This window comes from Gymnoscopelus braueri (assembly GCF_963280865.1).
Source record: "Gymnoscopelus braueri genome assembly, chromosome: 13".
NCBI classification, from domain to species: domain Eukaryota; kingdom Metazoa; phylum Chordata; class Actinopteri; order Myctophiformes; family Myctophidae; genus Gymnoscopelus; species Gymnoscopelus braueri.
This window is the reverse complement of record NC_137615.1, coordinates 34,309,310-34,333,785: the sequence shown is the minus strand read 5'-3', so window position 1 is coordinate 34,333,785 and position 24,476 is coordinate 34,309,310. Positions and strand designations below refer to the sequence as shown.

At 39.1% G+C, this 24,476-nt stretch overlaps 1 protein-coding gene across 1 annotated transcript in view; it reads left to right on the top strand.

The window, feature by feature from the left end:
* Positions 1-4,891: 4,891 nt before the first annotated feature.
* Positions 4,892-24,476, top strand: part of LOC308099528 (adhesion G protein-coupled receptor E3-like) — a gene marked incomplete at both ends in the record, with an annotated part of 20,795 nt that continues 1,210 nt past the window's right edge. Inside the window, 16 exons of the mRNA XM_080448271.1 lie at positions 4,892-4,952; positions 6,001-6,366; positions 6,582-6,713; positions 7,499-7,624; positions 8,216-8,359; positions 10,446-10,588; positions 14,078-14,246; positions 14,979-15,065; positions 15,321-15,496; positions 16,832-17,047; positions 17,355-17,558; positions 18,628-18,869; positions 18,980-19,046; positions 19,730-19,818; positions 21,121-21,280; positions 22,392-22,451. Of these exons, the coding sequence (XP_080304397.1) occupies positions 4,892-4,952; positions 6,001-6,366; positions 6,582-6,713; positions 7,499-7,624; positions 8,216-8,359; positions 10,446-10,588; positions 14,078-14,246; positions 14,979-15,065; positions 15,321-15,496; positions 16,832-17,047; positions 17,355-17,558; positions 18,628-18,869; positions 18,980-19,046; positions 19,730-19,818; positions 21,121-21,280; positions 22,392-22,451 (2,442 nt within the window). The remainder of the gene's footprint in view (positions 4,953-6,000; positions 6,367-6,581; positions 6,714-7,498; positions 7,625-8,215; positions 8,360-10,445; positions 10,589-14,077; positions 14,247-14,978; positions 15,066-15,320; positions 15,497-16,831; positions 17,048-17,354; positions 17,559-18,627; positions 18,870-18,979; positions 19,047-19,729; positions 19,819-21,120; positions 21,281-22,391; positions 22,452-24,476) is intronic.

The following is a 24,476-nucleotide window of genomic DNA, read 5'->3' as shown; positions in this document are numbered from 1 at the left end:
ACTAATCATTGTTAAACATGAAATAATGATGAAACCCCTTCACTTCAGATCAGGGCACACAATAATGTCTGCAAATGGTTTATATATTATTTACGGATGTCTTACAAATCATTTTCTAAACATGAATGATAATTCTAGTTATTGATTTGTGTCTGCACTCATGAAAGCCAATTTGCAACAAGTAAGTAGAAAGTCCACATTAACAGACAGTCGTAAATAATGAATTGTCTTCACTAGATTAGGGCATATAATACTAAGGATTTATAGATGATTTAAGGATGTTTTGCAAAGCATAACAGTACGTTTTAACAGCGGGCGACTCTCGGGCGATCCCGGGCGACATCGTCCAAAAGATAAAGAAAATCCATCTTTCATCGCCCCCCCGCCCACTTCGCCCTATCGCCAGTAGTCGCCGGCTCTCATAGACATATAATGCACTTCCGGAAAATACTATCCTGATCGCCCGCTGATCGCCCGCTGTTAAAACGCACCGTCAGAGATGTCCTATAAACCAGGAAAAAGTATATACCACTTTAAAAATCATTTCAAATGATTTCCTACACATTAAATGACATTATTTAATGATGAACAAAATCGAGTATAAATAATGTTTTAATGTGTTTTAAATAATGTTTAAATTATTCTTAAATGTTCTACAATGTTATTATACATTATTTCATAATCATTTACCAATGTTTATAAATAGTTTGTCTATGATTAGTTCTTTATTTACCAATAGCTTATAAGTATTATATAACATCAGTTACAAATGATTTAATAATCATTTACAGGTGTATTAAAATGGCTTATTCATGAATAGCTTAGTACTTACTAATTGCTTATAAATGATTTTTAACCAAAATGTTTTAGTAATCATTTTTGAATGTCAACAAACAGGTTGTTCATGATTTGTTAATTGTCTACAAACTGCTTATAAATGTTTTTTAACGGGTTTTTAATTATTTGAAAGTGCTACCAATTATATTATTAAGACATGAAGTCTACCAAAGACTTCATATTAGTCGCTGTCAAAAACCTTCTTCAATGTGGTGCCTGGTGGCTCAACCAGTTAGAGCACATGATCCTTGTGAGTCTTGAGTAGTACCTGAGCTTGAATCCAACCCCTGTCATGTCTTGCATGTCTAACTTCTCTCTGACCTTGGGTTTCATGTTTCGCCATACACTTTACTATACTTACTTTTAATAAAGCAAAACTTGCCAACAATTTAACTAATAATCTTTGTTCCTCAAACCGAAGAAGAAGGCTAATAGCAGTTGATTCATGTCTGCTGGTGGAATATTCTCGGGTTGACGATCATCCCCCTTGCTGTTACACAGCCACTCTGTGAACCGTTGGTGGATGCAACTATATTATCTGAAGGAACCATGTTTGGCGGAAGAAGTACCAGTTCAGCCCACCTTACAACTTTATCTGCGCTGATTGGTTAATCCCTAGGGAAGTTGTGGCTTTTGCCTGCATCGATTGGCAATCAGCACAAGCTTATCATCCTCTCAGTCCTTTTATCACTTTTCTTACCCAGGTCAAATAAAGGCTGTGTGCTTTTTCTGTCCCTATTATGAATACAACAATCACAATTACTGTAATTCCGAAAGAAAATGGACTTACATGTAAGTAACTTGTAACTAGCTTGTAAGTTACTGGCTTCTTTTTCTGTTTGTATTGTTAGGGTGCAGCATTTACATGTGGGGCCAATAGATACTGTACACTTCAACTTTACAAGACAAATGATGGGAAGGGCAAAACAACACACTACCTGATTTACATTGTAAGGTTTTAGCTGACACTCTTATCCAGAGATACCTTGAACCAGTACAAGAGCCAAGTAGGTTTAAAGTTCACAATAAAAGCAAGTAGGCCTATAACTGGTGAAGTTCCAAAAACACTTATCTTATTCCTCTCTAAAATGTAAGGAAGCATTTTAAATTGTATTTTGATCTCTTTGACTTCTGTATGTAAGAAATATGTCTTCATTGGCATTCAAGCATTCCGTTTCCACTGTTTTTGCTCACTGAGGCCATGCACTGGATGTTTATTCTCGTACTTGACCCAGAACACGAATGCATGAGAATGAGGAGCTGGCCCATTGGTGCAGTGTGTGGGTTCTGTCAGAGATTTGATCTTCTTGAAATGATCACTGCCGACGAGTGCCGCACGGGACCCCAACATGTTGTCTGCAGCTTGGAACAACCATTAGAGCAGTAGAGTATCATAGAGAGTGGGAAGGAACATACCAATCAGAAGAACACAACAACAGAATGGAGCTATAGGGGCCAATAAGTACAATAAAAAAATGTATTTATGGTAAAACCTAGTTCAAACCAAATCATTGCAATGATTTGTGACGCACGCGCGCACACACACGCGCACGTATGCATGCAGGCACGCACGTATGCACGCGCGCACGCACTCACGTACACGCACGCACGCACGCACGCACGCACGCACGCACGCACGCACGCACGCACGCACGCACGCACGCACGCACACACACACACACACACACACACACACACACACAAGCTTGCATGCTCAAGAACAACCGTCAACGTAATTAAACAATAGAAAAGAAAGTTTGTGGTCCCCCCCTCTATCTCGTCTTCATGTCTTTATCTCTGTATCTCTCTGTCTATGCAAATATACACAAACATGTATAAAATACTTTTATATGGCATACTCTGGAATGATGCAAGCGATACATGAACTACAGACGCACACACTGACATACGGACAGATAGAAATGTCTTGCATTTACAGTATAGTAGTGTGGGCACCGGCAATATTTTTATACCTTTAAAAAGTGTTTTTTTTAAAGTGTTAAATGTGTGACAGTTGTGAAATGGTATGTAGCCTATTTAATTTGTTTGCATGTGATGTGACAGAAACTGAGCCTGTCTGTCCCTGTTGTCCACAAAACTGGACTCACTGTTTCTTACACCTTCAAAGTTCCTGGCTTTCTTTTCTGTTTGTATTGTGAGGGTGTTGCATTTACATGGAGGCCCACAGTAGATACACTGAAGTGTGTTCAGCTTTACAAGACAAATTATGGGAAGGGCAAGACAACACAACACATGACCTGATTTACATTGTAAGGTTTTAGCTGACACTGGGGATGCTTTGATGTTGTGTGATAGCCAAGTAGTTTTAAATTCATGTAAATATTACAAATTGCAATAAATGCAAGGCAGGGTAAAATGCACAATAAAAGCAAGTATAACTAGAAAAAGTGCTCCTCGGAGCACAGGTCTCCACCAGGTCAGGTAGGTTATTGTGGCCACCTGGTGGCGCTATAATAGGCCAATGTGAAATGGGTGCCATTTCTTCCTCGGGCTAGTGGGAATGTGCGTGCATTCATGATTTGAGGCATTTTGTTGCAAAAATGTGTTTTGGTACATTAGACCTGCTGGTGGCGCTATAACAGGCCAATGTGAAAAGGGTGGCATTTCTTCCTCGGCCTAGTGGGAATATGCATGCAAGTTTTCATGGAAATCGCACGCTGTGTTCATGATTTGAGATATTTTGTTCAAAACGGACCAATCCTGCAAACTTTGGAAGGCAACCTTAGCCAATCTGGATGGAATATGAAATATCGGACAGATCCGTCTTGATCACATGACTATAGAGATACTGTGTACAGATTTGTGTGATGTTTGGATAAAATCTGTAGGCGTAAATGGGTTTTGCACAAATCGGCCTCCTGGTGGCGCTATAACAGGCCCATGTGAAAAATGTGGGGCAGAGGTTCTGAATTGGCATCCAGGGAGTGTGTGTGCACAGTTTCGCAGCAACCGGGCCAACGTGCCGGAGATTAGCTGCTAACACACGGACAGGACAGGACACACGGACGGACACACGGACGGACGGACAGGGGGTAAAACATACTCTCTCGCCATGCCTTTCGGCCTGGCGGAGACAATAACCAGTGTTGGGGATAACAAATGACATACTAATTAGCAAATTACATTAATTTCATGAGTTTCAAAGTAATATTACATTCTGTAAATTATTATCTTTTAATTAAGTATAGGTCAGAGTGACGGTATTACAATACACTAGAGTCTAGTGCATTGTGACCCCTGGGAAATGGGTGCTGAGGTCCTGGGAAATGGATGCTGAGGTGGAGCGCAACACCTATCATCTGCTCTCAGTATTGCGCGCACAACTTAGTTACCCAAGCCATCCTATTCATGCGCTGAGCTGGCGGTGCTCGGGATTGTAGTCCAAAGGCAAGTGCGCTACTAGCTGAGCTACATTATTTTTAATTGAAAGTAAAAATTATTATATCAAAGTTTGAAAGTTTCCAACACTGACCTTGTAGAACTGCTATTTAAAAAAATCATTTTGAAAAACAACACTTTTCAGATAGGGGTCTGTGGCCTAATGCATATCAATTTGGGTGTCCTTGACATGAAAATGTTTGAGAACCACTGATGTGTACAGTAAACTATGTTTGGAAAAACAAGTTTAAGTATTCATAAGTTAATAACCACAAATGTAATTGTCCATTAACATTTTAGGAATCTCTCTTTCTTTCATTCATTCTTTCTTTTTGGTTTGGTAAGGTTTAGGTCATATTTATAGGGTCATGTAATATCATATGAATTAAAGTACAGTATAGCTATTTGAACTAACAGGTCTGCCATAAGATTTCATGAGAGCAGTGTGTTTATTGGCCTCATGCCCTTAGTTTCTCTTGTGGTCTGCTTGTCATGTGCTTTGTTCTGATTGTTTGTTTACCATACTACTACTGTATGGTAAAGCATTTGCATTTCTTTTTTGCATTTTCTCAAACCTTCTAAAAACAATTTTCTCCTGTATACTGTATGCTGTGATAAGTAACATCTTTAGCTTAGAGTGAGTGAAGACTGATGTATGGTAGATTTAGAGAAGGCTCAAGGCTCTGACATGACATTCTGTGGTGTGTCAATTCTAGGTGAGTTGATTCAGGATTTATTTACCTATAACATCACAATAACTTGTTTTAAATGTACCTTAAAATGTACACCTCCAATTCTTTACATCCTTTTCGTTTGTTTGTTTGTTTTTTCTTTTTCCTTTTTTTACATGCAATCATGCTATAATTTACAATGAATTCATTATAGATAAGTGAGTAAACTTAAATATACATTAGTATATAAATTGATATATATTACGTATCACTATTTATTATCCTTGTATGTTAATTGTGACACAATTGTGTTTAGAGCAGTTAATCCTTTGGGTCCAGTATGTTGCTCAATAATTGCAAGTCATGTTCTTTAAATAAAAAGATCACATCCAGTGTGAAGTGAGTGGTGCCTTTGATGAGTTCATTTCATTAAGCTATTATTAGCCTAAGACTGCTTTAATATAACTTAATGTTGGCAGAAACATCTTTTAAGTATGTTTACTCATTTTAAGTATTTTTACTCAATTCATTTACTTTTAAATATGTTTGCTCACTTAAGTTAGTTGTGTGTGTGTGTGTGTGTGTGTGTGTGTGTGTGTGTGTGTGCGTGTGCGTGTGCGTGTGCGTGTGCGTGTGTGTGTGTGTGTGTGTGTGTGTGTGTGTTTATACAATTGGTTATGCTTTTGTAATGTTATGCCATGAATTTATTATTGACTTTTGCGGATCAATGAATCTGTCCAGTTTCTTTTATACACACCCATACGTTTTACCAGACAATTTATTGCAGTGCTGTTTGACTTTAGATACCAGGCAAAGACATAGAATAGAGCTGTTTCTAGGTGTCAGGTTTTTACCAAGACACACACTGCCAGTTATGTGTTGTGTTGTGGCCGGCTATTTTCCGTGAGCGACACATAAAGTTTAACACTCCATTGTCTCTGTCCTTCCCAGGTTTACTCTTAATACCTGGTAACTGTGGGTTTCCTCCTGGTATGAAGACTAGCAACACAAAACATTGCAATTCTTAGCTCAACTTGACTTGTATATTACTACTACTACAAAATACAAAAACATTTCTTGTTATTATGTGCAGGTTCCTGTGATGGCTACGACAACATCACTGATCCATGGCGTAACAGAGACTTTACCTCAACCTCCTTCCCTGGTTTCCCCAAAGATGATCAACAAATGATGAACAAGTGGTGGCGCTTCACGGGCATCGGTGGAGACAGAGTTGTTGCAGGGTGTCTGCCACACAATCACGGTGGCAGTAATTACCCCATTTATATTCCATTTACATATCCAAGTACTTTGTCTACGACAGCAACAGGGGCAGCGTACGGATATACTAGTAGCTGTAGTTCACCAGCCTTTACAGTGAGTGTGACTCTTTGCCCGGGAAACTTCTATGTTCACAAGCCATCAGGACACCCACATCCTAGCATGGCCTATTCAACATGTAAGTTGCTATACTTATCATGGCAATTCTTCAGTTGCGATATATTGACATCTCTTCATTATGATCATGTCATGGTCTGTGTGTGTGTGTGTGTGTGTGTGTGTGTGTGTGTGTGTGTGTGCGCGCGCGTGCGTGCCTGCCTGCCTGCCTGCCTGCCTGCCTGCGTGCGCGCCTGCGTGCGTGCGTGCGTGCGTGCCTGCGTGATTTGTGTCCAGACCATTACACTTGTACCTCAGACTCATGTGGACCACTTTCTGAATGTACCAATGGGGGAGGCTGTCGATGTATCAGTGGATATGAAATACCTGCATCACACTTACCCACAGGAGACTCATATGGCTGTGTAGGTAAGCAGACCACAACCAGTTCAAAATGCTCCTTGCATGCATACAATTCACTATAGCAGTGTTTCTCAAACGTTTTCAGCTCAAGGATCCCCAATTTTTTTGGATCGAATCCCCCATCTGAGGGACCCCCACACTAGAATGGCTGTGATACATACATTTGATTTGTAATATCACAGCCATAGGGCTAAAATATTCCAAAATGTACTAATTTTTTTCAAGATTCTTTTGATAATAGCAGATCTAAAAGCTCACAACGTGTCACATTACGAGGCGTTGTGAGCTTGCACATTTGTTATTTGTTATTTTCAAATAGCCGATGTATAGGGTTAAAGTGGCTAAATAGATTTTGATGCTATCTATACATTTTTGCTGGGGACCCCCCTGGAACCCTCTCAATGAGCCCTGGGGTCCCCGGACCCCACTTTGACAACCACTGAATTATACTAATAAAATTGATCACTGTGACATCTCCCTGCAGACATAGATGAGTGTGAGAGAAACTCGGGCAGCTGTGGTCCCAATTCAGATTGTTCCAACACGATTGGAGAATACAGCTGTTCCTGTCAGGTTGGGTACAATGCAACGGATCCAAATTTACAACCTGGAAATGCAAACCAATGCATTGGTACTGTTGAAAATCCACAAATTCTCATACCTAACACCTTCTAAATCATGATCAAACACAGGCATTGCACTTATTGAGATAAAATAAACAGCCAGATGCATTGCTAACATAATTTGAATATATATTCTGACATGGCTGTAAAAACTGTCTCTCTTTTCAGATGTTAACGAATGTGATGACAAAGACTGCGGTGATGGAGGGAGCTGTAATAACTTACCAGGGGGTTACGAATGCAAGTGCATCAGTGGCTACCAGAATGTAAATGATGCAACTTCTGATTGCCAAGGTCTGTAAACAGAACCTGCCATCCATGCTTATCGGTGAATAAAATGTACGATTCTGGGTCAGCTATAGGGCATTGATTTGTATTCAGTTGCATACCCTTATTTGAAAGATTTGGTTCCAGGGCCAGTGACTTAAGAACATTTGTGTTAAGAATGTTCAAGGTTATTCAAAATGTTTCAATTGTTTTCCAAAACGGCCAATTTACAAGCTTACAACGCATCGCAATTTGTTGTGAGTTGTGAGCTTGTAGATCGGCACATCACATCATCAGTGCTATGGCAGTCCTGTTAGCACTTCTAATGCAAATTGACATTGAGGAAAGAATATGGTTTAGTTGATGGTTGTCTCCCTCTCATGGAGAGGACAGTACGGACAGGGTTTACTAGCTATGTTTTAGTGAGTAAATTATATGATTCAGGCTTCATTCATTTTGTAAAGGCACAAGAATTTTCCATCTAAAAATATACTAACAACAGTTTAGATTTAGATTTAGATTTAGAATGTGTTTCTTAACATCATAATTGTGTCATGTATATACAGTACACAATTTCATAGGGGCAGTCAGTGATACTAAAAATATCCCCATCCTCAGATATTGATGAATGTTTCAACTCCACCATCTGTGGTCCTAGTTCTATCTGCACCAACACACCTGGAGCGAACACCTGTGCTTGTCAACAGGGCCACAGACCGACTGACCCAAAGGTGGGAATCAGCGAGAGCAACACGTGTGAAGGTATTTGCAATAAGTCTGCTCTAAGACCAGGAGGGCACCGCATCACCACATCTCCCTTACTGGCTGAGTGCTTGCAATAGAGCAGGGGTTATCACGTTTTCATGTCATAGAACCTCAAATTGACTTTTATTTGGCCATGAAGCCCAAATGATTCTGTCCTTGGGACCCCAATCTAGGTGTTAACTCCTAGAACAATAGCCCAGACAGAGAAAATGTCTTTTTTTTTGGCCGCGGCTGGGGGGGAGGGGGGCGGGGCTATTGCGGTTCGAGTTGAACCCTCGCACATAAATCGCCACGCCTGCTCTGGGGGCAAAACCTCCTCTTTTGTGTTAAACAGGAACTCGGGTTTGGCTCCTCCCCTTTTCAGTCCAACTTCCTTTTGGGGGCTTCTGTGTTTATTCTTACTAACAACGTTTCATGTTTAAGGCAGTAGTGCTGGCAGATTCTGCTGTTAGCACAATTTGTCTTGAGAGATTATAGGGACCCTGATATGAAAATATTTGATGTATTATTATTTGTATTGAATTGTCTAAATGCCATAATTGTAGCCTATATGAGATTATTTTTCCGGCTAACACAGTGGTAAAGTACCTGACTTGGGGTTCAATTCCTCCATGGTGCATTTACTTCTCATGTGGCTGGGGACCCTCTGGAACACCATCAGGGGTCCCCAGACCCACACTTTGAAAACCACTCCTATATATACAAGGAGAGAAGTTTACATTGAAAATAATTTCACTTTAATATTCATGTCATTAACAAAGAACAAATAGGCACTGAAATAATGACATTGAGAAATAGAGAGAAAGGTCTTTAGTGTAATATTGAAGCTCACGTGGAAGAGGTGGGAAGATCATAAACCTTTAGGAGGTGATAAGATCACATCACAGAGGTTTCCAGGCTGTTCCCAGGAAGGGAAGTGGTTGCTGCAAAAAATAAATTTGGGCTGAAGAGATTTGGCGTAGAGGAGAAAAAGTAGGGGGCCATGTTTAGACCCCTGGGGGACCCAGGTCAATAGTATTTCATAGTATTTAAGTGGTTAAATGTATACAATATCAGCCATGTATCCTTAGAAAAGCCAAATAAGTGTTTTCAATTTGTTCCATGTATTTTTTACAGATGTTGATGAGTGTGTGACACATGCTACAATCTGTGGTCCTGATGCAAACTGCACCAACTCTATCGGGGCTCACATCTGCAACTGCAAGCCTGGTTTCAGGGTGAACGATGCAAACCAAATAGCCAGCATTGCAAACCCATGCCAAGGTGTGTGCCCACCTGGCCAGTATGTGCGTGTGATGTGTTCACGATTTTGTAGTTGCCAAATGACCAGTGGTGGAAGAAGTACTCACGTATTTTACTTAAGTAAAAGTAGCAATACCACAATATAAAAATACTACATATTACATGTAATAGGCCTTTGTTCAAAATGTTACTTGAGTAACAAAAGTATTGGCATCAAGATATCCTTGAAGTATCAAAAGTAAAAGTACTAAAATGTTTGAAAATAGCAGATCTACAAGCTCACAACGCGTCGCTTTGGGACGCATTGTGAGCTATTTTCAAATAGACTATGTATAAAATAGGGCTGAAGTGGTTAATGTATATGTTTATGATTTAATAATTTATATCTGCCAAGTAACTAAGTAGTAAGTTTTCAAATCATTGTAGTGGAGTAAAAGCACAATAGTTCCCTCTGAGATGTAATGGAGTAGGAGTAAAAGTACTTAAAGGGATACTTCACTTTAGGGCCGGGGACACATTTAAAAAAAATATTAAAAATAAATGAAAAAAGTTATGGAAAATTCATGGCCCCCTCACGCATTAGTAGGACACTCTAATGCGTGAGGGGGCCGTGAATTTTCCATAACTTTTTTCATTTATTTTTAATATATTTTTTAAATGTGTCCCCGGCCCGAAAGTGAAGTATCCCTTTAACATTGAAAATATTCCAGTAAAGTAAAAAAATTGCTCAAAATGGTACTTACAGTAAGTACAGTACTTGAGTAAATGTACTTAGTTACTTTACACCACTGTAAATGACCTTGAGTAAGCCCAGAGTATTGGTATGTTCTCTCCTCCACAGATATAGATGAGTGCAGTGAAACACCAGAGAGAGACCTATGTGGTCCAAACACTGTGTGCCGAAATAACCCTGGAGCCTTCGACTGTGCCTGTCCTGATGGATTCTTCCCTTCAACTGGGATTCAGTGGATAATGGGGGTCTCTGTTTGTCAAAGTGAGCGCAGTCAAGTTAACCCATTAAGACCTGAGGCCGATTCTACAAATGCCTTCTAAATCAGTAGCCTGGGATCAATATCATTTTCGCGTTTACGATCCGGTCGGAGCAGAAATAACTTTACGTCATCAGGTGGCCGGAACCAATGACCGGAACCACCGGCGCCGTGCACCTCCAAAATGATTCCCCTAGTTTAAAACTTGGTTTGGTATAATCGTTTTGTTTCTTTTGGAATAATAATGGTTTGGTATGTCCATCTTTTATTCTAACTAGTAACGTGACTAGCGAGACTAAACAAATTGATTGGCATTATGTGGGGAACAAAAACGATGCGACGCCAACCGGAACCCACTGCCGGAACCACAATTCTTTCGTTTTCTGGACTGGATCACACGGCCAGTTTTAGAACGAATAACAGGCTTTCCTCCGTGGTGGAAAGGCTGGTGACGCGAGGTTACTAAATCAGTAGTTCTCACACTTTCAAGAAGATTTTCTTTTCAAAAATAGCAGATGTAAAAGTTGTATGAGTTACAGACGTCTAAGTGTCCATTTATTAGAACCCCCTCAACGAACGCTGAGGGTCCCTGGATCGCACGTCGAGAACCATGAGTAAAAGAATAACACAGATTTTAGTGGTACATTTGTGTACATGTAAGCACAGCGTGCTTTGTTACAGTAGGTGCCGATTTGGTAGTTTGGTAGTCACAGGTTTAACGGTTGAACCCCTGTTCATACACAAACTCAACATACATGCGACTTAATAACATAGTAAAAAACATGTACTGTATTTGCTTTCATACGACTAACAATTGATCACTGGCAAATGTGACTGCTGATGCGTCATGTAATGACAAAGTGAAAACGGTGCATCGATGTTAATCAAATTCACTCTGGTATTTTTAACTCTCTCATTTTGAACCTTCTGCTGAAAATCAACAGGTCTTACAGACATTCTACATGAAGTGACACCTGCAGAGGTGAGTAGGATCTTATTATGCTGCAACAGACCATTTGGAAGCAACAAAAGCTCTTGAATATCCTATAGTCTCATCTCACAAGCTGGCAGTTAACTCTACCATTCTATACCTCCATGGTACATGTCATTCATCAGATCATCACCGAGCTTGATAAATAATGTACTGTATTACTTTGAAAGATTCATTTCAGCAAATAAGTATATTATGTTTGTTGTGTTAATCACTTACCCACAGCTGATACAAGCGCGCAATGCATTATGAGCATCAATGAATATTAGCCGATTATGACATTCCCAGAATCGAGACGCTAGTGGTTAAATAAATGCTGAGATGTCTTTGTCTATTGTAATTTCATACTGTGTCTGTCTATAACAAAGTACAAAGTACTTCTAATAGATGAGGTTTTGTCTGCTAACTGCAGGGACAGACAAAAGAGAGAGCTTTCCTTGACCAAATGGACAAACAACTGAAGGACAATCCTGATGTGATCCTACCAGAGTCGGTCAGTATAAAATAACCACTTAAAGGAGAATTCCAGTCATTTTAGATGTTTGCTTTGATGTGTCGCTAATCACTCACCAACATACAAAGGGCCGTTGAATTTTTCCTGAGAAGCCCCTGTTGTCCATTGTGGAGACCCCTTCCACTGGCATAATGTAGTAATGCGGATAAACAAAATTGCCTATTTTAACAGCTCCAAAGTTCGTTTTCGCACTCAAACATGCACTGAATGTCCCTTATAAGCTGCCGTTCAGGTTCATGCAGAACGGCGTGTTGCCAGATTCTGTGAGAGAAACAAGCAACCAGCTCCATGTCGTTCTGCATGAACGGCAGCTCATAAGGGACATTCAGTGCATGTTTGAGTGTCAGTACACTGCATAATGAGGGTTAGCGGGGGAAAAAAAACTTTGGAGCTGCTAAAATAGGCGATTTTTGTTTATCCGCATTACTCCATTATGCCAGTGGACGGGGTCTCCACAATGGACAACAGGGGCTTCTCTGGAAAAATTCAACGGCCCTTTGTATGTTGGTGAGTGATTAGTGACACATCAAAGCAAACATCTAATATGACTGGAATTCTCCTTTAACCCAAAGTTGGAAAACTGTCATCAATTCTTGAGTGCTAACAAAATACTAATTTAACCATCTCAGGGAAATCAATGAATGACCTACTGTACTAATCCATCCCTTATTTTATCTGTTTATGCTTTTTTGCAAGGGTTTTAGCAATGTGAGAGTAATTAGGTGACACTCACTCAGATTTCCACTGACCTTCTTTCTCTCTTTGCAGACAGTGAAGAACATATTCTCTGCATCTATGGCTATGGTAGGCCTACTCGCTGACTGATACACAAACCCTTTTTGTTGTGCAGCCATGTACTGTAGCATTTAGAGAGACTTTATAGAGATGTCTCTATAGAGATTCATGTTTGTGTTTGTTCCTTCAACCAGTTAACCCTACAGAACATACTTAATTGACCGGAGTCCCTCTGAGATCTATAAGGGTCCCCTCTTTTTGACCCTCTACAGAAAATAGCACATCTACAGTCATTGCCTATTGACTTTGTCGTTTTTTTTCTTGCATCTCATGCGTGTCACGCAGGACATGTGTTATTTCCACTTATTTCCACTCTGTGCCACTAGGGGCAGCAGCGGTCTACTGCCTACAGCTGCCTACAGTTACTGTATCCTCTCATACTTTACTATACACTTTTGTATTATGTTTTGACACTTGCTTTGGAAAATGTAAACGTATTTTTTCTCATGCCATAGCTCATTTGAATTGACAAATTGTTTGTTTGTTTATTTCTGTGGTGGTGTTTCAGTGGCACTGATGAATAAAATAATTAAGCATTTTGAAATAGCCTAATGTTGCTATATTAAATAATTAAAATATATATTTAACTCTTAACTTCCTAGAAAGACAGAGAGATATCATGTCTGTTGCATACAGTACACATGTGACATTTATTACCTCGCGCTCCTGCATTAATAAATAAATAAAAGAAAGTAACGGGCGTCAACGCTCCTATCTGCCCCTTTTAACCGTTATTTCGTTATTTCTATTAACCGGTTATTCTATGAAATATATTTATAAGATTTTCCATATTGCTGTCAAGTTTAGTTTAGTTTTATGAGCACATTGTTATAATATAGAAACAATACATGACGAGGCAAAAAGCTCTGTGCGGCTTTCATCATAAAGTTTAAAAATAAAAACTTCGACATTAAACAAATATATTTAGCTCATCATCAGCTATATATTCTCAGTTATCTTGGCATATGCTTAAATTTTTTATAAGATGATTGGATCATCTGTGACAGCACGTTTAATAAACGTCGCATTTTCATTTGGCACTGCTAGCTGCAAGCTTGCAGATCTGCTGAGTATTTACATATTTTAGTCAAATGTTTGCCTATTATGATATTCCTATAATAGGGATGCCAGAATTCATGTAGTTCATGTTATTTAGTTAACGGCAATAACTGAAATTCTCCCAGGGAGTAGCCGGTGTAGGTCCACTGTCAAGGTCACAAAAGGTGGTGAAGACAGGTGAAGAACATGGGGAGATGGGCGGTGTTATCCTGAGCATTTCAGAGCGGTTGGCGTCTGCCCTGGTGGATCCTACTGCCAACAGCACCAACAAAACCATGCAGTCTTCAGCCGTGGGTAAATGACATGTCTCTTTGTTTGATCTTAATGTTTGTTTTTATCTGCTCTGGTGAATTCACAGGATTCTGAGAAAACTCCTTCGGGGAAAAATATCTCTTTGCACATAAAATAATGTACATATATATATATATTAGTATCTAGTATAATAATGGCATCATTAGACAGATAACATGACGTAAAATGTATTTTTTAGCTGCGCTAGTGAGTGATGCAAACCACTTTGGTCTCAGACACGAAGGAAAGAAATGCATAGAGATCTACTAATAAGATAAGATAAAACACATGAGTAAGATATAAAAAGGTACATTTAAGAATGTTAAAAAATAAAGAAATAGGAATATAGGGTTTTAGCAGTATGAGGAACAGTATTGTAAGTAAGTTGTACAGTAAGTAATGTATTATGCTGTGATGAGATAAGGCATGTATAATCTAATATTGCACAGAGACGTTTGACAATATGTAAGTATCATATTAGATCTTGCACTTGAAAGGAGCATATGAGTGCAAATAGCAAGCTCAAGAAGTGATGTGTGCATCCCTGGGAAACATCACTTTATATTCTAATGTTACAGTCAGTCCAACGCTGGCATGTGGTTCCACTGTGCAGTAGTGCAGCCGCATGTGGAAAGTTGTTTGTGTGTCTGATTCTTATGGTTCTGGGTTTGTTACTGGAGATCCAAAATCAGCATGTCTTTGTAACAGATTTGAATCTACAAACTATTGGTCCAGACAGCAGCGATGACGACATTCCTCCTCTGTTTGTCAAAGGACACAAGATGGAGATCAACCTGCAGGCTCTGGCCAGAAACAATAATGGTGAGAACAGAGTTGAATGACATGAACACTAGTATCCTTATTCTGGGGCGAACATTCAGCAAAAATAGCTGATCAACAAACAACAAATAGTGAGCTTGTAGATCCTCTACTTTTTGCAAATATATTTGGTGTAGAGGGAAAAAAGGAAGGACAACTATAGACACAGACAGGCTTTAAGTGGTTAATATGAAGATGATAATGGAGACGACCAAATGCAAAAATGTTTAAATATTTATTGACCAAGCGGATCAACAGGTTCTGCTGCAGCTGCCTTCATGACTCTTAATGGGATCGAAAGTCTCCTGGGTGATCACTACTTTAAGACCGAGAACAAGACGGAGATGTACTCAGACGTCATCACAGCCACCCTGCCCAAAACCAACCATACCCAGCTCCCTGAGCCGGTCAACTTCACCATCCAACACAAGAAGGTGCTCCGCCAACCATTACCATCCTCGCTTCCAAACAACTATTTATTCTTAAAGGACACTATACTGATTGTCTGGCATGTTTAGCTAACATGGTAGTCCTACACCCCCCCACTCCGAAAAAAAAATCGGAGTGGGGGGGTGTAGGAGGGGGGGGGGGGTTTCGGAATAGGGGTGTTTCGAAGGGGAGGGGTTTAGAAATGGGGGGGTGCACCCATGTTTGATTTTCAAGGAGCCCATTGGTTTCAGTTAATTTCAGAACAGTGTTAATCTTCCTGAAACGTGCTTGAGATAGGCTAGGTAATCCAACACACTAGATATTGTGGTTAATGGTTATTCTTTGTCAAAGTTACATTATTGTTGCATTTAAATGTATTTTAAGGCTTAGATTCATGAAAAGTGTTCCTGAAAATGTGATCCAGGGCAGCAAATAGATGGTCATCTACCTCATTTACCTAATGTCAGAACTGAAATTGATGGCATAACATTAAGAAATACATTTAAATGGAGCTACAGTAATGTCTTCTTGTGATATACACTTGTAGCCAGCAATTCAGACAATAATTGCATGTTTTTTTTTATCACCTTATGCTCCGGGTCTTGATATACAAATAATTCTGAAATAAGACTCTGACAAGACATTAGTGAGGACAAAATTAAAACTGATGAAGGGATATGAAATGACTGCTGTGAATTCAACTAAAATTAAAACATAACATTTACCAAATCAGAGCAATTTATCTCTATATTCTTATGACTTAAATAAAAGGTTGGTATAGCAAATCTACCATCAATAATTTGTTGGGTAAAGTATTAACTAAATATATGAATTCAAAGCATAAATAATTTTTTACAAAGATGTATTTTGAGGTGAGCAAGTATGTAATTCCTGTGTGAAAAGGACATTTTACCTCAGAATTAGTTTTCAAAAAACCTATTGTACTTGTATCAATCTACTGTATCTACAGTAGTTGTATCTAAGCAAGTGGTCATACCAAATTTTGTAAGTTCTGATCCTCTACTTTCAAAAACAAATATGCAAAAAATGTTCAATGACCATCTAGTTGCAACTTGCTGTCACAAAACTATGGAGAAACGATTGATTTGAACACAATTCAAATGTCTAATCATTTCTTATCAACTGCAAAACTATGTTTAACCAACATCGACTCAATTATTCAGTTAGGTTCAGTAATGTTCAGTAATAATAATAAGCCCATTAACAGGAAAATGGTCTGTTTATGTACAGTACTATATAGTTCTGTATTCATGTGAGTGAGTATGATCCTTTTCTGATGATCTATAGTGATTCCTGTTTCTTGTGCTTCATTGCTTCAGAGAGTGCCTGAGTCGGGTTTAGTAACGTGTGTGTACTGGGACGACAGAGCAGAGAAGAAAGGAGTGGAAGAGGAGGACGACAGTGAAGAAGAGAATTTAAATGAGATGGGTTGGTCTGTAGATGGGTGTTGGGTCACGTATTCTGATGAAAACTACACAGTGTGCAGCTGCTCTCACCTCTCAACCTTCGCCCTCATCCTGCAGATTGGAGATGAGGTACTAGTTGAGTCTATGCTGCAACTATCGATTATTTTCTCAGCGATTATTCTGTCAGTTACTTTTTTGATTAATCAAATATTGAAGTTTTTTTTATATATTCTTATTTTTTTTCGTATGTAAATGTCGATTAATCACTCATTTTATACGCAAAAATAGTGAAAACAAAAGAAGATTTACGTCTATAATGACATGCCCAAAATAGGGATTCTTTTTTTTTTAATCAATTAAATTAATTAGTTCAATCAACTGTTGCACGCCTTTATGCTGTGAGTCAAACATGTTTGCCTTGTGTGCATTTTTCCAGCCTCCACCAGAGGATCCCTTCCTAGAGTGGCTGAACCGAGTGTGTGTTACTATTGGTCTGTTCTTCTTTGCTTTGGCCATTTTCACCTTCCTGCTGTGCAGCTGGAACCCCAAGATCAACAACACAGCTCGTCTTCACCTCTGCCTCAGCCTCGGCTCGTCTCACCTGCTGCTGCTGTGGAGTGACAGATATGTCCAATATGAGGTATGCTATTGTCTGCTTTTCCTAGATGTGATGGGTGAAATACAAATACAAAAGTGCATTGCTGAGTTCATTTTGTACCAAACTAGGGGTAGTCTATGTCAGACGCTGAAATTATTCTCTGTAACAATGATTTATTTATGCTCTGTCGTACAATGGTGTCGCGTACTGAAAATGGCAGATCTGCTATTTTCTTTATGGTTTAGTAGTCTTTTGTCTGAACTGGTTTAGTCATTCTCGTACATAGCTATTCTGATTGCCTGTTTCTTTATCCCTCTACAGTCACACAAAATGAAGCCAGAGAATGCAATAATAATAATCATATTTAGACTTATTTGGTCCCCTAAGATACAACTACAGTATAGGTCATTTAGATCAGAAGATCAGAATCTCCTCAAAGTCCCACGCACCCGCTTGAAGTTAAAAAGGTGACCGTGCCTTTTCGGTCGATGCTCCAAAATTGTGGAACAGCCTACCTCTACCGGTTAGGTCTGCAACCTCCTTGGATATTTTTTAAAAGCAGACGCAAAACGCACCTGCTTTCCCTGGCCTTTTAAAAACCTCCTGCCTTCATGGAGAAATGTTTGGACAGTTCTGCATGTGCTTTGTAAACTCCCATGTTTTAACCTCAACTATTTGTCTTCTTGTTTGCTATGTAGGCCTATTTCATTCTTTTTGTGTTTTAACTGTGATGTTTTGCGTGTTGTAATTCTCATGCTGTGCAGCACTTTGGTCGGACTTTGGTTGTTTTTAAATGTGCTTAATAAATAAAATAGACTTGACTTGACTTACTAGAGGAAAGGCCATGGGTCACCATGAAGGTGTGCATAATGTTCCATGGCATGGTAGTTTTAGAGATATTATGTAAAATATCCTAGTGAGCAGTATCCTAGTGGTCATGCTGAATATGGGCATTAAGGCATGTGAATGCGCTTCACATAGACTACACCACTGGATAAATATCCTGCAGCCAAAAGTCCCTTGTAATGACAGTCACTCACATGTGGATTGAGTGTCTGTAACTGCAATAAATATGTCTCATAGAGTCATATGTTATACTGTATCTCCACAGCTGACTTGCACCATCATAGCTGGGGTGCTCCACTTCCTGATTGTGTCCAGTTTTATGTGGATGCTCCTGGAGGCTCTACAGCTCTACCTGCTGGTGTGGAGGCTCTCCAAGGTGCAGGTCATCCAGAGAGATGGACTCCCCCGGCCATACCTCTACCTGATTGGCTATGGTGTTCCATTTGTGATTGTGGGCGTTTCTGCTTTGGTGTATTCTGATGGCTATGGTGATACTTCAGCAGGGGTGTGAGTAGCACAAATAGTGATACATACAGTCATACTAAACCATGCATTTTTATATGTCTGATTAATTCACATGCACGGACAATTTTGTGTTTTGTTTCATTATGTTGCAGGTGCTGGCTGTCAACAGATCGTAACTTCAACTGGGCTTTAACAGGACCAGTGATTACTGTCCTTGTAGTGAGTGTCATGGCAACAACAAAAATAAAACCTCCCAAAAACCATTACTAACAAACATAAGCTGAATATTGTTGATTTTTCTGTTCAATCAACACAATATGACAACAGTGAATTAGTACAGCCCATTACTATTTCCATTCCAAAGAAACTTTATCTTATATTACTTAAGTATTGAAATGTGTTAGTACCTGCAAATAATGTGTGTTATAGCACAGTTTAAAGGACCACTGGTGGTCTGTTTATGATTAGGGTATAGTCCAACTCATGGTATACTATACTAGACATTACCACCATCATTTCTTTCTCAAAGCATACCATAATCAGATGTTTCCATTGGATTCTATTAAAATCATTAAAAAATATATGTTGAAATAAATACATGCTTTAAGATGCATTCAAATTGCATATAGAATGCAAATAGAAAGTAACTGCACAATAATATTTTTTGTTTGTTTCTGCGAGTTGATTTCCATGCTAGTACTGAAATTCTCACATCAAAGACATAACTGTGCAATCATGTTTTAGCCAACTATGACTCAGTTATTCAGTAGTTTTAATTACTTTGGAAATAATGTAAACAAACACAATCTCAAAATAAAGCCTTTAATAGGAAAATGGTCTATGTTTATGTATGATATATGGCGAAAGCCAAACCCAATATATTCAATCTTTTTTTGCTTCAGCTTAATTGGATCTTGTTCTGTGCTACTCTCTGGAGTCTCAGACCTACCTTGGCCAACATGAAGAGTGATGTTTCTCACACAGACACCAGGTGTGTGTGTGTGTGTGTGTGTGTGTGTGTGTGTGTGTGTGTGTGTGTGTGTGTGTGTGTGTGTGTGTGTGTGTGTGTGTGTGTGTGTGTGTGTGTGTGTGTGTGTGTGTGTGTGTGTGCGCGCGCGCGCGCGTGCGACTCTAACCCTGTGTTAGAGTGGAGAATACCTCTGGATATTAATTAATCAAAGTTTGTCACCTATTTTACCTTTTTAATCATCAAGTTAGTTAACACATTGGGTGCCAGAGGTTTATTAAAATATTATACGTTGAGTGCCTGCATTTCTTCCATCCACTTGCGTTATACGTTTCGTGCTGTGAGAAGCCCAGACGCGGAAGTGCATGTAAACAAAGCGTGCGTGCGAGACGGCGGAGGGTCCCGACTAACGCCTGGAACAATAATATTTCCAACGCGACCCTCCATTGCAGCGTGATCGCCGATCGAAAACGGCTCGTTTCCACCACGTTAAAAAGAAATGGAGATATTAAGCTTTTAGTCAAGGAGATAACATTGAAAACGCCGACCGGAAGGATTTTTGACATGGAGCCACATCCAGCCTCTTCTTCTCAGAAACTCCTTGGGTGATGTCAAAGTTTCGTTTTAGCGCCCCACGTGGGCCACTCGTATAAAAATAGAATTGGGTCAAAAACGGTCCGGACCGTTTTCGGCACTTCTCGTTTGGACCCTCAAAAACGGTCCGGACCGTTTTTGGCATTCAATGTGTTAAAGGTAGGGTAAGTGATTTGCAATTATTCAAATAATTGCAAAATGGGTCTATGTTCTGATAGTGCTCGTTACTATAGAGTGTCCTGTCCATATAAGGAGTCTCCATGTCTCTCCAGCTCTTTATAAAACAGAAAATGCATTTTCGTTTCAGTTTCAGTCTCATTTCCAATTTTATCCAATCAGGATAGAGAAATCAATCAGGATATAGATTAAACAAGTGAAATTGGAAGTGATGACACTAAGAAATGAGCAGACAAAATTGGAACTGGAACACTATAAAAATGAAGCTTAAAAATAGGTACTTTCTCCTGATTGGCTGAGATTTTGACACCTACCGGAAAATGTATTTTCTGTTTATTAAAGAGCTGGAGAGACGGGGAGACTCCTGTTACTGAACAAACACTCTATAGCAATGATTACTATCAGAATATAGTGCTTTAACCTTTTAACAAAATACTTTTTGTCTTAACCCAAAAATATCACTTACCCTACCTTTAAATAATCCGATCATGCTGTGATTGTAGTTGATATTGCTTCGTTCAAAACTTTATTTTAAAAGGAAGCTCTTCTTTGCAGATTGATTGTGTTCAAGATCGTGGCCCAGTTTGTCATTCTGGGTTGTACCTGGATACTGGGTCTGTACCAGGGCAACGTCTTCTTTCAGGTTCTCTTCATTCTTCTCAACTCCCAGCAGGGCACCTGCCTCTTCATTGTTCACTGTCTGCTCAACAAGGAGGTAAATACAACCACAATCTTTACGTTTGGGTCTATAGGTCTTTAGGTTAAGTCCTATCTTGAACCCCAACAAGTTATTTCATTTTTATTAATTTCGTAGGGTAAAGATTTATGACATACTTCTCACTGCATGAAAAGCCATGAAAATGGGGTGGGGAATTGCTGCAAACACCAGAAGTTAATAGCAGTTACTGCAAATTACCACCTACTACCTTAACAGTTGTTTTGGAACCCATTGATAACTTTGCGGGTGCTGACGGGTGCTGATTTCAGCTGCAGAACAGCTATTAAGTGATTACTTCTGAAATTACTACTGTTACTAATGTCATTGACTATTAATGAAAACCATAACTGCTCAATGCTGTTACCCATGGGTGTTTTCCATCTGGGTTGCTAGGCTGCAATGTTAAAAGCAAAACAGAAGTCAAAACACCTACAGGCCACATTTCTTTTTTATATGATCTCTTCGGCAGCGACCCCTCCTGCTTTGCATAAGATCCAAGCGGGGTGGGAATCCGAACTGGGTACCACTTTGTCAGATACATTTTGGGACGCTGCATTAAAAACTATTAACTCATCCTCTTGTGTGAGACTATGTCTCATCCAATTCAAAGTACTTCATAGGATACATTATAGCAAAGCTAGATTATCGAGAATATACCCAGATCTCTCTGACACCTGTGATAGATGGTCTCAGGCATCAGCCGATTTGACTCATATGTTCTGGTCATGCCCAAGCCTGACGGAATACTGGAGATCTTTCTTTGATGTTATTTCTGAAATATTAGGACTGAATGTGGATCCATCACCTTGCATTGCTATTTTTGGTGTCCCTGAAGAGGGAACCCGAATGAACACCAGACAAAAGAATATAGTTTCATTTGCATCTTTAAATGCTCGTCGTCGAATCCTCCTTTTATGGAAAAATCACTTACCTCCTTCAAACGCATCCTGGTTGCGGGATTTAATGTCATTTTTGAAACTCGAAAATATTACATTTGCTGTCCGTGGCTCTGTTGAAAACTTTTATAAACACTGGCAGCCTCTCATCTCTCACTTTGATGCATTACAAACCATCTCACTTGATTCTTTTTTTCTTTTTTTTTTGTCAGGTGCGAGAGGAGTATATAAAATGGCTGACACCAACCAAACCAACCTCTCAAGGATCTGTGGTGAGTTCCTTTGGACACAGTATGAACCTGTGTGTGTTTTCTTTTTTACTGTAGAAAACCCACAGACACACTTAACCACCTTGGCTTCAACCTGGCGTCCCAGTTTTGGCCATGTCATTACATAGGCAAAGAGTTTCTGAAATCTTACATTTTCTTCCAAAACAACAGAAATAGCACATGTACAAGCTCATAACACGTCACATAGCAAAGCATATCAGATTGTAGATCTGCAATTTTTGTCACTTAATTTGAACAACATTATCAAACTATGAAGTATACTTCATCGTAGGGCATTCATTCATGATATCATACTGTATGTGTGTACACTGTAATGTACACACAAGCAAAAAATGTGGTGCAACACGACATGTTATCAGCTTGCCTGGCATTGCTGTTGCGATGGTGTTGCACCGATGTTATTAGGTTTTGGTACCCTTCGGGTACATAAATCAGTATAACAACTACCAACTGCACAAATTGCATTTGGTTATTGTCCACTCGACACCATTACACACCTGTCAGTCCTGGGAGGGGGTCTTCTCTTTTGGATGCTAGAAGATTAGCCAACCATCTGATTAGCTGAACTCAAAGCCATGTTTATGCCCCCAGGCCCCAACAAACCATGCATGAACATGGTTATTATTAAAACCGGGGGATGGGGTAATTGAACGTCAGCCTACCTTATTAATGTTCATGCTTCCACAGAGAGACGTGCCATCTATCTCTGAGGACATGGACAACTCTGAAGAGCAGAAAGAAAGATGAGAAACGATGATAGCTAAGTTAAACAAATACTGTACTGTACATCCACAAATACTGTTATATACATATTCAATTTAGAAGATAATGGAATATAGAATGTATTTGAAAATGAATGTACCTTTTTATTTTGTAACTTGCCATTCTTTCATCCTCCTCTTTTAATGATTTAACCATTACCATTTATTTTTAAAGTAAGACATGATGTTGTTTATGTTTAGACATAGTATCATAGTGGTAGCACTATTTACATGATTACCTTATCTTGCTGATAAGAGTGTCTGCTAAATGCCTAAATTGTAAATTGCATGACATTTTATTACTGCAGACAAGAGTAGTCATGGCGTTGGGGGTGCTTTTAGGATGAGGTTGAACCTGACACTGTTAACATTAAACTGTCTGAATAGATTACAGGAGAAAGTATACAGACTGTAGACCTGCAATCACTGCTGCCACGTTTGCCTACATAGATTTGTTGCTACCTTTGCCAAATAATAGATGCCAATAGCCTGTATGATTTTGTTTAGTTTGTGAGGTGAATTTAAAATGTATTTGTGACATAACTGGCATACTTGAGTATATTGAAATGATGCACACTTGTAAATAAAGAAATAAAATACGGTTTGTTAAATGTTAAGGTGTCTTTAATAAACAAAACTAAGTTGTGATAATGTAGATATAGACCAGTATTTAGGCAAGGGTTCAGGACTAAATCGTAGCAGGGGTAGTAAACATCTATGAAGTATAGGCTAGCTAATTTGATAGTAACCTCTCTTATTTGTAATAAGACATTTTCTTGACAAGGCTCAAGCGTTCTTCCAATCTGTCATTATATAACTTATTCTGCTAGAAATCAACATTCTCTTAATTCTTTCAAAATGTTATATCCATTGTGCCAAATTTGCAATTTGCAAGCCATCGTCCAAATATTGTTCGTTGTTATATTTAGAAAATAAATATAAAATATAAAAATGTTCAAACCACAAAGCTATAACCAGTAGGCCTAGTAGTCCATCTGTAAAACATTTTATTGTAGCCCACAAAAACCTCAAGCTTATTATTCTTTACATTGTTTTCCTAATTTAAGTCATCATAATTTTTCTAGTTTTGTAACTGCATTTTGTCCTGACATTTTGTAATATGTCTATTTATATGTATTTAGTCAATTAAAACATTAAATAGAAATATAGAATAAGTATGTGTGTGTGTGTGTGTGTGTGTGTGTGCGTGCGTGCGTGCGTGCGTGCGTGCGTGCGTGCGTGCGTG